At 32.9% G+C, this 14,675-nt stretch overlaps 2 protein-coding genes across 2 annotated transcripts; both read right to left on the bottom strand.

Annotated features, from left to right (window-relative positions):
- Positions 1-242: 242 nt before the first annotated feature.
- LOC125503034 lies at positions 243-7,436 on the bottom strand. Its single transcript, XM_048662765.1, has 10 exons — positions 7,163-7,436; positions 4,966-5,638; positions 3,976-4,851; positions 3,709-3,902; positions 2,954-3,221; positions 2,020-2,160; positions 1,670-1,857; positions 1,213-1,361; positions 989-1,126; positions 243-588 (listed from the first exon to the last, which is right to left on the bottom strand). The coding sequence occupies exons 1-10, from the start codon at positions 7,428-7,430 to the stop codon at positions 292-294; spliced, it is 3,192 nt and encodes a 1,063-aa protein (XP_048518722.1). The 5' UTR covers positions 7,431-7,436; the 3' UTR covers positions 243-291.
- Positions 7,437-9,961: 2,525 nt separating this feature from the next.
- LOC125503033 lies at positions 9,962-14,423 on the bottom strand. The gene is made up of 2 exons (XM_048662764.1): positions 13,981-14,423; positions 9,962-10,812 (listed from the first exon to the last, which is right to left on the bottom strand). Exon 2 carries the CDS (start codon positions 10,785-10,787, stop codon positions 9,963-9,965), a length of 825 nt encoding a protein of 274 aa, XP_048518721.1. The 5' UTR covers positions 10,788-10,812; positions 13,981-14,423; the 3' UTR covers position 9,962.
- Between the last annotated feature and the right edge of the window lie 252 nt (positions 14,424-14,675).

Raw genomic sequence — 14,675 nt, 5'->3', positions numbered from 1 at the left:
AGATTGCTTGTATTAAAGCAAATATTAAAACATAAATAAAATGTTAAAAAGTTCCTTTTCTAAATTTAAATATAATATTCTCTTATTCAATACTTATTTACATACACAAACCAAACTAAAATTGCAAATGAATTTAGTAAATTCGGTAAAATGTTAATAGCCACAATTGGTTTGGGTAAGTTTGCTTAATACTTCCAGTTATTTCTTGTATAATACACTTAATTAGTCTTAACAAACCCCAATTCTTCAAATTAATGTAATAAATATTCCTTGCAAGTTATTTAGTATAAGTTAAATTAAATCATTTTGCAAAAACTTTGAAGGAAGATACTGGTTACTCAGGTACGATTCTGATTTAATCAAAGCTTCTATGCTTGCCTTGACGCCAGTATCCAAACATGTTTGTATCTGCTTTTGGATTTTTGGATTTTCTTGAACACACTGCAGTTGAAGTAAGCTTGTAGCTTTTCTTTCTTCCCTGTTGTTCAATATTTCATAATTTGCACCCACATTTAAGATTTCTGTAGGAAAGACTCCAATCCACTTAGCTTTTGGAATTGCTAGATACTCAGAAAGGTGAACATTCGTCTAAAAGCAAAGAAACTATTTTGATTAGTATTATCTAATACCAATCTGATGTACAGGATTATTGATTGAACTTTGGCCACCCCATTTTTGCATCTAATTTGAAATTTAGAGGCAAATGTTAAATACAAGAATTGTAGATATTAACGTCTAGTTTATTTTAAGATAGTAACAATTAATAAAAAGGATCTCAAATTCAAATTGGATACCTTTGGCCACCACGATGAATGGGGGAGATACGCCTAATAAAAATTTTAACTTGCCACTGAGATGCTACTATTGACGTTTATTTAAACGTTTAACCCAACATGATGTGAATGGGCGACTTTGGGGAAGATAATAAAAAGTAGCGCTTCCGTGGACTAATTACATTCTTACAAATATACTGTTTAATTATCACTACCTTCGATCCAAATCGATACGTTAGCATAATAGAAATACCATCAGGATCTGCGTCTACAAAGATGAAAACTGGAATCTCCATTACCATCCACAACTTTTTTAAGAATAGTTGGGTATTCAAGTCAGGATATCCTTTACCCTAAAATATATTACAATAAAAGTTCTCGTAAACTTGTTAATTATGTTTCGGGTGAAACAGAAACTGGCAATTTGCAAAATTCTTACAGTTATTAATATAAAAGGTTTGGTTAACTTATTTGGTAAATCTTCTTCGAGTAATTTGTTAAAAATAGATTCCTTCTCGACCACTAAAATGAAAAAGGCTTGCGACTGAATTTCACAAATATTCATTACATCGTTAGGCACCAACGTTCCTAAAAGCAAAATGTTGCTTAAAATATTAAAATTTTCAAGTGTGTTAAAGAATGTTTCATTTTTAATAGTTAATAAATAAATAATAAACGAATTCAATAGTTAGTAAGTAAATTTCTTGTTTTATTAATGATTTCAAACCATTTTATACAAGTGTTGTACAACTGGGATATAATAATATAATCCGCTTCTTCGGTTTTGCAGGTTTCAATACAAACCGATATTATATAACAGTATTCTTTCAAAAACAAACGAATTTGGTATAGCATATTTAATAAATAGAGCATACAATGCAAACTTGATCCACTACCTGCAACATTACAATTTATGGTTTCTCCTGTATCCATTACCAATTTCATGTTGCCATAAACTAAGCCTTTTTGGGCAGTTATATTCAAGGCCCACATGCCGACGTTCAGCATTCTGCTTATGATTCGGATGGCGCTATCAGTGTGCCTTTGTGTACAAACGTCCGTCTTCAATTGATAATAAATTTCTCTGAAATTGAAGTAATAAAATTACTTGATGCCACTCGAACATTAATTGGATGTCATGCAAGATGTTTGTAATAACAAAATTAAATTAATTATGTTAATCTTTATGGGGATGAGAGTATTATCAGTATAGGTTAATTTTCTTTCAAAATTAATGCTGCTTTACCTTTTCGTCAATTTTGAGTTTGTATGCAGTAAAATCCGTATTTTATTTAAAATAAATAATATTAAATTGAAACGCAGCCTGTTACTTGGAGTATGCCGCCGTAGTACATAATGGCGACGTGTTAAGTCTACCAACTGATATCTGAAAATTGTTAACAAAATATTATTATTTTAACAATGTTTCTAAGCAAATATGAACATTGAGAAATCATAATACCATTTTTGTTTTCGAATTATATCGGGTTCTAAATTAATTTTCCATTCATTGTATTATCACTGAAAAACTTCTTATGTGTTAAAAGGGGGAGTTTTTCGGGTTTTACAGCCGTCGTGAATTATAAGTTCTATATTGGCGTTTTGCAAGCACGAGATCTGTAAGAACAGAACTGCTCAGTTCAGTGTAACATTTCGAGCAAACCATTTCCGAGGTTGCACACTCGTGCTTGCAAAACGTCCAGAACAAATTTAATTTAACGACAGCTTAAAAACCCGAAAACCTCCCCAGTCTCAAGGAATCGCCTCGAATCGCAGCGATACCAATGTCATGTCATAACCAACCATGTGATTATTGTTGTGATGGGGGTCATGAACTACCTTGTGCCGAATTTATGTCGACTAACGATATTTTTTTAATTTCATAGACAACAAAAACATTTCTACTACATGACCCTCCCTGACTTGAAAGCTGAACCCTGAGACAAACACTGCAATGGAAGAGCAGGATGCTCTTAAAATCCAAAATGTTGCTCTTCATAAAATAAAATTCATAAGTGTATAACTGTTATATACTGAAAATAGTATGTTAACCAAATATTGTTGTTGACAACGGATCTAAAAGTTATGGCTTGCGTCCTACAGGCCCAAGTAAATAAGTACTGCTTTTCATATTATGTTTTATAATTTACTATATGCCAGTAAAATGTAAATCTCCTTACCTGTCATCTCTAAACACGCAGTTCGCTATCGATGGAATGTTTAAAGAAATACTTTTGCCACACTCATAATCCGACAAAAGCTGTACCATGATTTCTTCTATCTTAGTCAAAACATCCGAGCTATTAATTTCCAGAGGCACTGTGTCGGAAAACTTTGAGAAAATTAGAGACTTGTCTTTCAAAATTCTATTAATACTGTTTCCCAAAAACGTCTGATATTCTGTTCGATTTTTCGTATCAGAACTCAAATCGTCAGGAGTAGTTTCATCTGCAATCAGGTTCATTCTCTTTTAATTTGAAGCTAATTGAAACCGACAATATGTTTGATCCCAGTGACTTAACGATTAATTGTAATGCATTAAATTAAATCAAGTTCCATATTCTGAACAACTTGAATACATTTTAAATTTAATATTTGAAATAAATATAGGTTTATTATGCTGTCAAATAGGCAGAAGTAATTCAAAACTGTTTTTGCAGAGCTGCATAGCTTTTTTAATTGTTGTTTTAACTAAATTATAGGTCAAAACTACAAAAAAGTTGGTATGGATTATGCAATTTTATGTATTGTGAAATCAAAAAAATCCGGTATTTATGCACATTTTGGGCTGTGTGTTTCAAAAGACCCCTTTCTCAGTTTGAGCAGTAGCAAGTAGTACTACTGGCGATTATTTAAACAACAACCTGGACGATTTAACGCAGTCACGGAAATTTCGCTATCATACATTTTCTAAATGTCTTTTGGAAGAACTTGCCTGTTAAATATGACGATGAGGTTGTAATACTTTCGCTATCCTCATTTTCATTTAAAAGTTCATTCCCGGAATCACCTTCGGCTTGATTTAGAAACTTGTTAATAAGTTTGTGTTCTTTTGGTACATACGTTTCTTCAACAGAAGTACGAAAACGTCGTTTAATTTTATAAATGCGAATATTGTTTTTTCGATATCTAAAAGCAACAGTAAATTTATCTATGGAAGTAGAGTATAAGTAATATACAATATCTACGTATTGCTACTCACTTTTTAATATAAGTTTTTGCCATTATTCCATCCTGATTTTCTAACTGTTTGTCCTCGGATTTCCGCTTGTTATAAGATTTAATAATATCTGGTTTTTCGTCTAGAAGCTGTTTCAATAAGTTATCTTCATATAAAATGGAAGTTGGTGACCAATTAACTGTTCGACTTGTTTCGGAATTTTTGCAAGTAACTCGATTTTCTTGAGAGTTGCGTAAGATACTTTGCGGTTGAGTGAAGCAGTCATTTCGCGAACAAAAAATACCATTATTTTCTGCATATGTTTGGTGGGTTTGGGTCAAAGTCTGCTGAGTAGGAAACTCATATGAGTCACATCTAAACTCTTGTGAGCAGAACGTCTCGTTTTTATTATTTTTAGATGTATCGTTTTCTTTAAGCCGGTCATTGGGTTTATTTTGGTAGCTATATAGATACCGAGAATTTGGTGACCTAACAAGCGATTTTGCGGTTTCATCGGTGCATTGGAAAGGTGCTTCATTGCAAAATAATCGTTCTGCAACGTTGACATTTTTCTCGTTGTCAGATTCAATTTCGTCTAGCTTTCTGAGTGGTTTACTAGCATTTTTAGAAATTAAATTTGGAATCCGCATATTATCCGAAATATGTGTTGTGGTGACTGCACCTGAGTTAACTTTCCATTTATTACTTTCGTAAATTCTATTTAGAGTCGTTAGCGTTTCATTATCCAGAGAACTTGGATTGTTAAGATTGCCTCGAGTATTAGTTACTATCGCATTGGAATTTGATAAATAGGAAGTTGAATGGGTGGAAGGAGGAATTACTTCCATGTTTGTTTGAGATCGTGACATAATCTGGGAAGTAGATTGAATATCATCTTTACAGCAAATTGCGCTTTGGCTAAAAGAAAAAATATAACTTTTAACAGCATTATTATGAAATAAATGCAGTCTAAGTCTAGGAATGTGCTTATAAATGTGTTAGTAAGTATCAAGTAGTGATTTAAAAACGTACCAATTACATGTCGTTGATGGCTTTCCAGCAACTAAGTCATTATTTTCTTTGACTGGAGATTCTTCTAGTACCTCTGATATCAAATTTGTTGTTCCGAAACAATTAGTATCCCTTACATTATTCGCATTATGTATTAATCTCACTCTATCTTGTGCATCCATATTTAATGTGTTTGTGATGTCCTTACTTTCGGTACTATTTAAGCAGGTGTTAAATATTCTCTTAAAAAAACGTTCTTTTCGAAATGGTAAATTCTCCTTATTAGCTATATCGTATGTCGAATTTTTCTTTTCTATATGTGGATAACCAAGCTTGTTTGAATGTTCGTCTTTTTTACTATCATAACTTAATGTGCTCCAAAAATATGATCCTTTCCTGTTGCCTTGAAAGTTCATATTGGATTTGGCCAGGAAATCGTCAAATGGTTTAACGTTGTTGGTTTCCTGAGATGGTCTATTTAAAGTGTTTCCGTAAACTTCTCTCAAAGTGTTAACGTTCTTTTGTTCAAAAATATCGGTACTTCTGTGGCTATTTTGTGAATTAAGCCCCACAGTTGTTGAAGCTTTTAATTCTGCAGCAGATCTGAATGACAAAGATTTACAAAACGTTGCACCAGATGTCAGACTTGTTTCCATTTTTCTTGGATCAAAACGTATGTTTACTAGTAAATCTCCTAAAAATGTAAAATACTGTATTAATTTACTGTTAGTCATTTGTAAGTAATCGTAAAGTCACGTACAGGAAAAACATACCAGATATAACTATTACTTAGCCGGTTAGAAGTGATTAAGATAACTCGACTTGCTCAATTCGATAAATATACAGTGTTATTTGTTTAAACAACAACAATAAGAAAATGAACCAGTACATTGTATTTAAACGATTAACCTATTTGATTGAGAATGCCTTAACAAAACTTTATGTTTGTTGCTAACAGAAAATACTAAATGAACCATATTTTAAATTTTACCAATTATGGTATTATGGTGGTATTAAGTTGTGGGCATTCACACAAGCAATGGACGATGCGAGAATAGATTCTCGCTACACAAACTTGCTGAAAAAAAATATATATGCCTCATTACATGTACGAATCAACAAGGACTCAAAGCCAGAGAGAATCAGCATAAATAGGGGTGTTCGACAGGAGGATAGCATATTTCCAAAATTGTTAACACTGGTGCTAGAAAATGTCTAAAGCATAAATATAAATGGATCCTACTTGAAGCACTTCCTTTTCGCCGACGATATCGTCATAATAAGTAGCAATATACAGGAATTGAAAGAAATGCTAAATCCACTGAGCGATGCCTCTAAAATGATCGGGTTAAAATGAAAATTAATTTCAAAGACCAAAATCTTAAGTAACACTTCGGAACAAATATACATAGATGGTTCAAAACTCAAAAATGTAGGAGAGTAGATATGTTTAGGATAAACAACAAGAATAGGAAAAGAAAATCAAACAGCGGAGATTAAGAGAAGGATAAGACTAACTTGGATAGCCTTAGGATAAAAAAGTTGATATTTAGAAATGGTGAAATTCCGATAAACCTCAAAAGGAGAGTGTTCGACACCTGCATATTGCCAGAAGCGACTTATGCCCTGGAAATAATATAAATGATGGAAAAGACCAGAAATCAACTGAAGGTAATGCAACGAGCTATGGAAAAAACAATGCTTAACTTAGGGACAGGATGAAGGACAAGTCTTAGGGACAAGATGGAGAAGCATGAGAGAGGCCTATGTCCAGGAGCGGATGATAGAGGGCTGACTAAGAATAAGAAGAATTACATTATGGTAATAAAATTTGCCTAATTATCTAAAAAATAACTGGTTTGTTAATGCTTTAAAGTGGCCAGACTCTTTCCGATTGATCATCAATACTTGACGCAAAGTCTGAAGCTACTTGGCGCACAAAGTATAGTCCAAACAGTTTAAAAATTCCAACTTTTCGGCTTTAAAATCATGCATTTAAAATGTTACGACCTTCTGGAATTTTACAAAAATATCTGGTGTAAAGCTGAACTTTGCCGATACAACAAATAACTTGTTTCGCAACTTGAAATTTTTGGTTACAAAACCTAGAAAGAGCAAAGTTTTAGTAATTAATTAGCTTTAGTGAGCTGACGAGCACCTAATCTGCCAATCAGGCGCAAATTTATATAATGGAAAAGAATGTAGATTCTAGACTCACTGGTAACTTTGTCCTCTAACAATGGTTCAATTGAATTGTGAGCCACTGTTTCAGGGTCTCCCACTAAAGAATATTTATTCTTGAATAAAGATGAATCTAATTTGTCCAATGAGTTAGGGATGTTTGAATATTCAGTCTGTTTTCTAGTACTTAAAGTAGGAGGTTTTTTAGTAAACGATTTTTCGGCAAATGGCCATTTTGAAAACGTATTGCTTTCAGAATCATTTTTGGGGATTGCTAAATCGTTTGTGGCACTTCTTCTGATCATTGATCTTCCTACAATCAATATTTCAAACTGAAAAGAATCAATTACTCCTTTAGTAGTTTTAAGAACTACAGTGTAAAATGATAAGATAACTAACAATATAGCACGATGTCAAAAAAGAGTCTTCTTAAGAGAGTAAAGATTTAATTTACTTAATTGTAGTATGTTTCAATCTGAAAGCTGTTTATAACTGGTTAAATAACAACAGATAAATTGATACGTTTATGTTAGAAAATGTATTGACGCAAAGTGTACGATACTAGATAAAAAACTATTAAGCGGGTCTTTAAAACTGACGTCATTTCTTTCTAGGTATTCCCTAAGAAGTACAGACAAAATACTAAAAAACAAATAATTTTCTCTAAAAACTTGGATATTTAGATAAATATTTTATAATTTATTTATCAAAATATTTTGTCGTTAAAAGTACATATACAGCACAAGTTGGCACCGCCTTTTTCCCATAACATAATGAGTTTTACTCTAAAGAAGGGTATTCGATATGACAAGATTACAGATTGACATATTGGGACTCAGCGAAACACGATGGCCAGGATCGGGACAAACAACAACCGACACTTATACAATATATTACAGAGGTAATAATGACCCCCACCATAGACTGGGAGTCGCTTTTATTAATTCCCATTAAGGAATAAGAAAAATTAAAGGAACATTGGGAATGAACACGGAACGCCCAAATTGCAAGTTACTTAGAAACAATAACACCATCATAACAGATATAAAGGAGAAATTACATACATGGAAACATTACATGCAGCGAGTATTTCAGAAAGATAGACTTGAACAACATGGTTAGAGGCGATTACTGGTCCAAATATCTATCTTAAAAGAGGAAATCATACAGGCCATTCGTCAGCCAAAGACTGGTAATGCTGCAGGCTCTGACTGTATCAACGTTGACATTCTTAAACTAGCAGAAGATAGTGTCGCCATGGTTCTCACCGATTTATTCAACACAACATACATCTCAGGAAGAATACCACAGGACTGGTTAAAGTCAACTTTTGTCACGCTGCGAAAAAAGTTAATGCCAAACACTGCTCCGAGTATCGTCCTATAAGCCTTATGAACCATGTACTTCAACAGATAAATTCAGTGAAGTGTGAAAAAGTGTTATGAAACTGTCTCAGACACACAGTTTGGTTTCAGAAATGATCTGGGAACAAGAGATGCTCTCTTTAGCGTGCAAGTTCTGGTCCAGAGATGCTTAGATATGAATAGCCCAGCATACATGTGTTTTATAAATTATGAGAAGGCTTTTGATAAAGTACAACATTCTAAAATAATACAAAACCTTCAAAACATTGGGCTGGGTCAGCTAGTGTGACATAAGACTTATCGCTAATCTATAGTGGAATCAAAGAGCTTCTGTTCAGGGGAGAATCTTGTACCGGATGAGACAGAAATCCAGAGAGGAGTCTGCTTTCAGCATTATTGTTTAATATCTATTCTGAATCTATTTTGTCCGAAGCTCGGTCCGAAAACGAAAAAGAAATTTACGTAAATGGTATAGGACCAATAAATAACATCCGCTATGCTGATGATAGAGTATTGAGTAGTTCTTCTGAGGATCTGCAATGATTACTAACAATAATTAACCAGGGAAGTAACGCCAGTGGTTTAACATCAAATTTAAAGAAGGCCAAACTTATGATAGTCAGCAAGCAAAATATTGGAAATGTACAATTGTCAGTTGACCAAGAAATAATACAAAGTATTGATCGCTATGAATACCTGGGATGTTAGCTAAACAGTGAATGGGACATTGGACAGGAAATACGGATCAGCATTGAAAAAGCCAGAAGTGCATTTCTCAAAACAAAACAGCTTCTCACGTGTTGCTAAGTGAATCTAAGTTTAAGAGTACGCCTGGACAATGCTACTTATTTTCTGTTGTGTACACTGTTGGATCAACATTGCAAAAAGATTCAAGCCTTTGAAATTTTTATTGTCGCATACTTAGAATTACCTGGTCTGATAGAGTACGGAATGCTGATGTCTTGTTACGTCTAAATACAACAGTTGAGGTCTTAATCACAGTGAAGCGACGAAAACTCGAATACTTCGGACATGTTATCAGGGGTAAGAAATATCGATTCCTTCAACTAATAATACAGGAGAAAATTGAGGGCCGACGAGCACCGAGACAAAGATGGACATCGTGGCTTCAAAAATTGGGAGAGTGGTATGGAAGAAGTACCAGACCCTTATTTATATAGACCTTAGACAGACCCTTATAGCCAGAATGATCGCAAAAATTCAGTAGAAGGCGGCACCAGAAGAATATATAAGTCCAGTAAAATTTGCGGACTAGAAAATGAAATCAAAAGAATTTGCTGAAGGCAATATTTCAAAGCAAAAATAATAACGATAAACATGCTAGCAACATCTCAAGAAAGTTTTTATTAGAAATTCCATGTATTTAATAACAAATAAAGTGTAACGTGTTTCGTACATTCTCCCTCTTACGATAATTGACAATATATTGAATTTTGCACCGCGTGAAGAATATTACGTTAATATATACTTACCAACGAAACAATTTCCTTCCCCAGTTGCTGATTTTGAAATGCTATTTTTGATCGGTTTAATTAACCGTTTTGGAATATTTTCATGGCGACGTGAGCAACCACCAATAGTTTTCAAAGATGTATTCTGCTTAAAATCACGTAAAAGTGAAGTTAGAATATATTTTTTCTTTTCTTCCTGTGTAGACTTTGACGCTGCAAATGTCCCAATAGAAAGGCTCTCTAATGGACTGCTTTCATTGAAACAGTTATAGGAATTTTCGGAACAAATTGAATCAGCTACTCTCGGGGTGTCATTTTTCCATTTCAGCTCTTCCGACAAATATTGCTTTTTTGAATATTTGTCAAAGAAGTCGTCTAATTCAGGAGTGGCAATTGAATTTGAGGAATAACTGAGATCCCGTTCCCATTGTGATAACTTATTTGTATATGAAAATGGGAAATCCGATGTATTCAATACGACATCATCTATGAAACGATTCGAGCATCTTGACTTATTCCTATAATCACAAGTGGTGCTTTGTATAAGCGTATGAGAGTTGTTATTATTGATATCAGAGTTGTACCAACAAGGTTTAATTTCCAACCCGGCCGTTAATTTGGCAAAAATGTTATTTCCGGATAAGTTAGTTATTCGATTAAAACTATTTCCACTTCCTATTGCGTCCAACTGTTCAGTTTTCCTTTTTCCATTTGTCTCCTTCACTTTTTTTGAATTTTCTGAATGTTCTTCACAATCTGTCTGTTCATTTGATAAAATTCGATTATAATAACTGCGCTTTCTATATCGCCGAGATGCGTCTTCCATTTTTGGTGCAAATATTGCATCACATCTAAAATACGATATTGCATTCTCATACATCGTTTTGCATAATAACTAATAATAAATGAAAACGTCTCTATATTATTTGCTAATATAAATTTTTGCATACCATTTCATACGTAGAAAATAGAAATATAATGTATGTATTGAGCTTGCAATATTTGCTTAATAATTTCAAAAACTTCTTAAACATGCTCACATCTTTAATAGATTTCAATCCAAGTTAAAAATACTTGTATAATTATTTAAAGAACTATAGGAAATATTAAAATGTAAGAAATTGAATAATTAATCGAGCGCTATATTTATATCAAAATTGTTCAACAAAATCAACGTCAATTAAGATCCACAAAATAACTAATTTTTCTCGAACTAGAAGCATTTATTTCCGAAATTTTACTTCCCAGTTATTGCTGAAAATTACTCCTATTAAAAATATATTTTTTTAACCTTCTAACTTTCTCCCGAATGCGTTTTAGTTTGATTTAGTTTCAACCATGTTCAGTAGCCCAAACAAAAATTACTTAAAAATGTGCAATATTTCGATCTATTTATAAACTATCATCAAATCAGTTCCCATCAACGTGTGCGGAGCAATTCTCATTACGGTCAATCATCCTTCCTCGGTTCTGTTGCAGGAGTCGAGAATAAATGATTAGCATCCGATAAAAAATTCTTCTCTAAGGAGTACAGTAATCAGCGAGATTGCCGACGATGAGAAATTTCTATCCTATATTAAAAGCTCTGGATTTATTAAAAATATCTCGGAAGCAAGAAAACATGAAATAGTTTTTAAAATGTCAGTAAAATTACCCATTAAATTAGTTGCATGGTCCCTTATTTAACTGTTTAGTTAGATGCTATATACGAATATATGTAAGCTCTGGGCAACATGGTGGATGAGCAATTGGAAGAAACATTTTCTCTGCAACATACTTTAGTTTCACAATTGGTTTTCTAACAAAAAGTTGAAAATTGCTGTGGTTAGTGTTAATCCTTTTCGATTATGATGGGACAGATATAAGAAATAAATTATTCACTATTTAAGAAAACTTTTTGCCATATAATATGGTTCTGTTCTTGTTTCTAATTTTTCTAGTTTTCAATTGATCTGTGAGTAAAACAAAATTTAATCATAAGTATTCACACATAGAATCAAGAAAGAATCACACGAAAATTAAAGATTATTATCAAAAGAGATAGACTTTCGAGACCATTCCTTGAAACTAATGGGTTTTTCGGGTTTTTAGGCTGTCGTTGGGTAGAGTTTCTTCTTGACGTTTCGCAAGCACGAGTGATTTGCTTGAAGGCTTACACTGTTCTGATGGTATGGATTACATCAAAACAGTGTAAGCCTTCAAGCAAACCACTCATGCTTGCGAAACCTCAAGAAGAAATTCTACCCAACGACGGCCTAAAAACCCGAAAAACCCATTAGTTTCATTAAAGATTATTGTTCACGCTCATGACTGTAACGAAAATTATTGTTTCAAAGGGTTTAAAACGCCATATGCCAAGGTGAGACGTTTTATTTTTAATTTTTGTACACATTTAACTAATTTTGTATCTTTTAGCGCTTTACAGAATGGCTTTTCTTACCTTGACCTCAGTCGGTACATAATAACATGAGGAATAGTTTATAAACTATAGTTTGGGTTAGTTTGGGTATGGGTTCCGCATCTGTAATCGCAAATGCCGATTAACGACATTATCATCTTGTATTATCTCAAATAAAGACGAAGAAGAAGAACTGAATCCGGTGTTTTATTTGTAGAATTTAATTGATAATAAAATAATTATTTCATTTGGTAACCAGATTTGCTCTCGAGGGCGTTTTTATGTTACGAAAAACCACTGATCTATAGCTATTCTCTTTAATGAGTTTCAGATCAAATTATCTCCGTACCTACGCTATTGGCAAAAATAAAAAAATGATATCGTATAGCAGAAAATGTTTTTGGAGGTTTAGAAAATACGTATTATGTTTCACGCCATACCATGTCATGCCAAAGTTTTTATTAAAAATATAAATTGGAAAACCTTTGGAATAGTCAGTTTTTCTTAAAACGGACCCAATAATAACTTTTAGAGATATCAGCTTAATATTATTAACACGAACCCACATACATGACCGAAACATAGTCGATTTAACCGAAACTGCATTCAAAATTGCACAAGTTGGCCCACAGAAGTCGCCCAAAAGTCTAGAAAATGTTTTTCTACGAATATCTTCTAAACTCGTCGAAATACCTTCCTTTTTTAGTACTGAACAGTCTAAAAAAAAGTAGAATTTATCGTCCACTAAGAGCTCACAATTTGAAATTGGTGATGGAGCCATAGGTTCGCGCTCTCTGTAGATATCCTAGTTCATATTCTAGTTAGGAACTGGGACTTTAATTTAATTAGGAATTATTATGATACCAAATTTAATTTCACAAATAGTAATCTGCAAATATAATAATCTGCAAGCATGATACTTTCAACAGGTACATTAGAAATAATAAAGAAATAAACATAAGCAATAAAATTCTTTGAAACAAGCCTTAAGAAGTTTGCTTAAAGCAATAACTCCCTCCTCACAAATAACACGCATTAGTTTATTTAACAGGACTGATGAAAAGTCAATTTTGAAGCATTTATAATTATTATTACAGAATGGACAGACATTAATTTGACATGAGTAAGTTAGATAAAAGAACTTCGCAGAGCCTCACACAAATTATCGGTTACCCAAAACAACAGTTCAATCAAATACATTATACATACGTGGTAATAATAATCACATGTATGAAATATATATTTTTGATTTTATATAACTTATTACAGCCTTAATTAATAAAAAAATGTAAAGAGTTGCGTTCCAAATTTTCGATTTAGCTCTGTTAGAATAAGTTTTTGGTGTAGATTAATAGACAAAATATCGCTTAGATGTCTTAATATTTCCTACCTAATATTATAATGCTCTGTGCCATCGTATTTTACAAAAGTTCTTGAAATGAAACGAGAACTGCTCAGTTGGAAGCAGACGAGAATCGTAAAATTAATTGTCTATTTAATTTTACCGCTCTACGCAGTACTTACTAGATAAATTAAAATATTACTTTAACTTTAAGCGAGCATAGTTATCGATATATTTCAGTTTAAAAGAAGATACAAGTTTGAAAAGAAATTCACTTACCTGTTTGGATCTGGAACTTCACTTAAGCCGCCTTGATACACCAATTGCACTTTTCAACTTTAACTAACTTTCTCACTGGAAGATTCTATGAATTACGTGATAAGCTACAATCCCGCACAAGTACAATGTAAAAAGAAAGATACTTATTAAACAATCATTAATTTATGTTTCAGTATTACACCTGACAAAATGGGTAATGTCACATTGCAATTGGATTAAAACATTTCCTAACCTCTTCTGAACGTTGTCAAGAAGCGAAAGTTAAATATTATCAAGATGTTCAATTTGTTCATTTGATATGTTTTATCTATTGAAATAAAAGGCGTAAAAACGGCGGCAGAAGGAAATCCGAAAAATTACTTATCAACGAACACTCGAGTGGCAGTTGCACAAGAAGGTCAACAAAGGGCGAATATGAAACGTATTAAATAAGTAAAACTTGGTAAGTAGGTACCTATTAATTTTTGGTGTAATCCTTGCGCTTTTATCTATATTAAGTATATTTACTCTTAGTAGAGCTTCGAGGCGTATCAATTAATTTTATGCTCAAATTACGATGCCCCAAAAGATTACCAAATGGCGAAGTCGTTTGAATATTATTTGTTCGTTTTGTTCAATATTCTACGATTCTGCCAATACAAGTGGAAAGTTAACCGATTGAAAGTGTCCGATATCCCATGTATATACAGGGTGGC

This window comes from Dendroctonus ponderosae, unplaced genomic scaffold (genome assembly GCF_020466585.1).
Source record: "Dendroctonus ponderosae isolate FM_Combo_2020 unplaced genomic scaffold, Dpon_F_20191213v2 Dpon_F_20191213_112, whole genome shotgun sequence".
Classification (NCBI taxonomy): Eukaryota; Metazoa; Arthropoda; class Insecta; order Coleoptera; family Curculionidae; genus Dendroctonus; species Dendroctonus ponderosae.
Note: the sequence above shows the minus strand (reverse complement) of the source record. Positions and strands in the feature narration are given on the sequence as shown.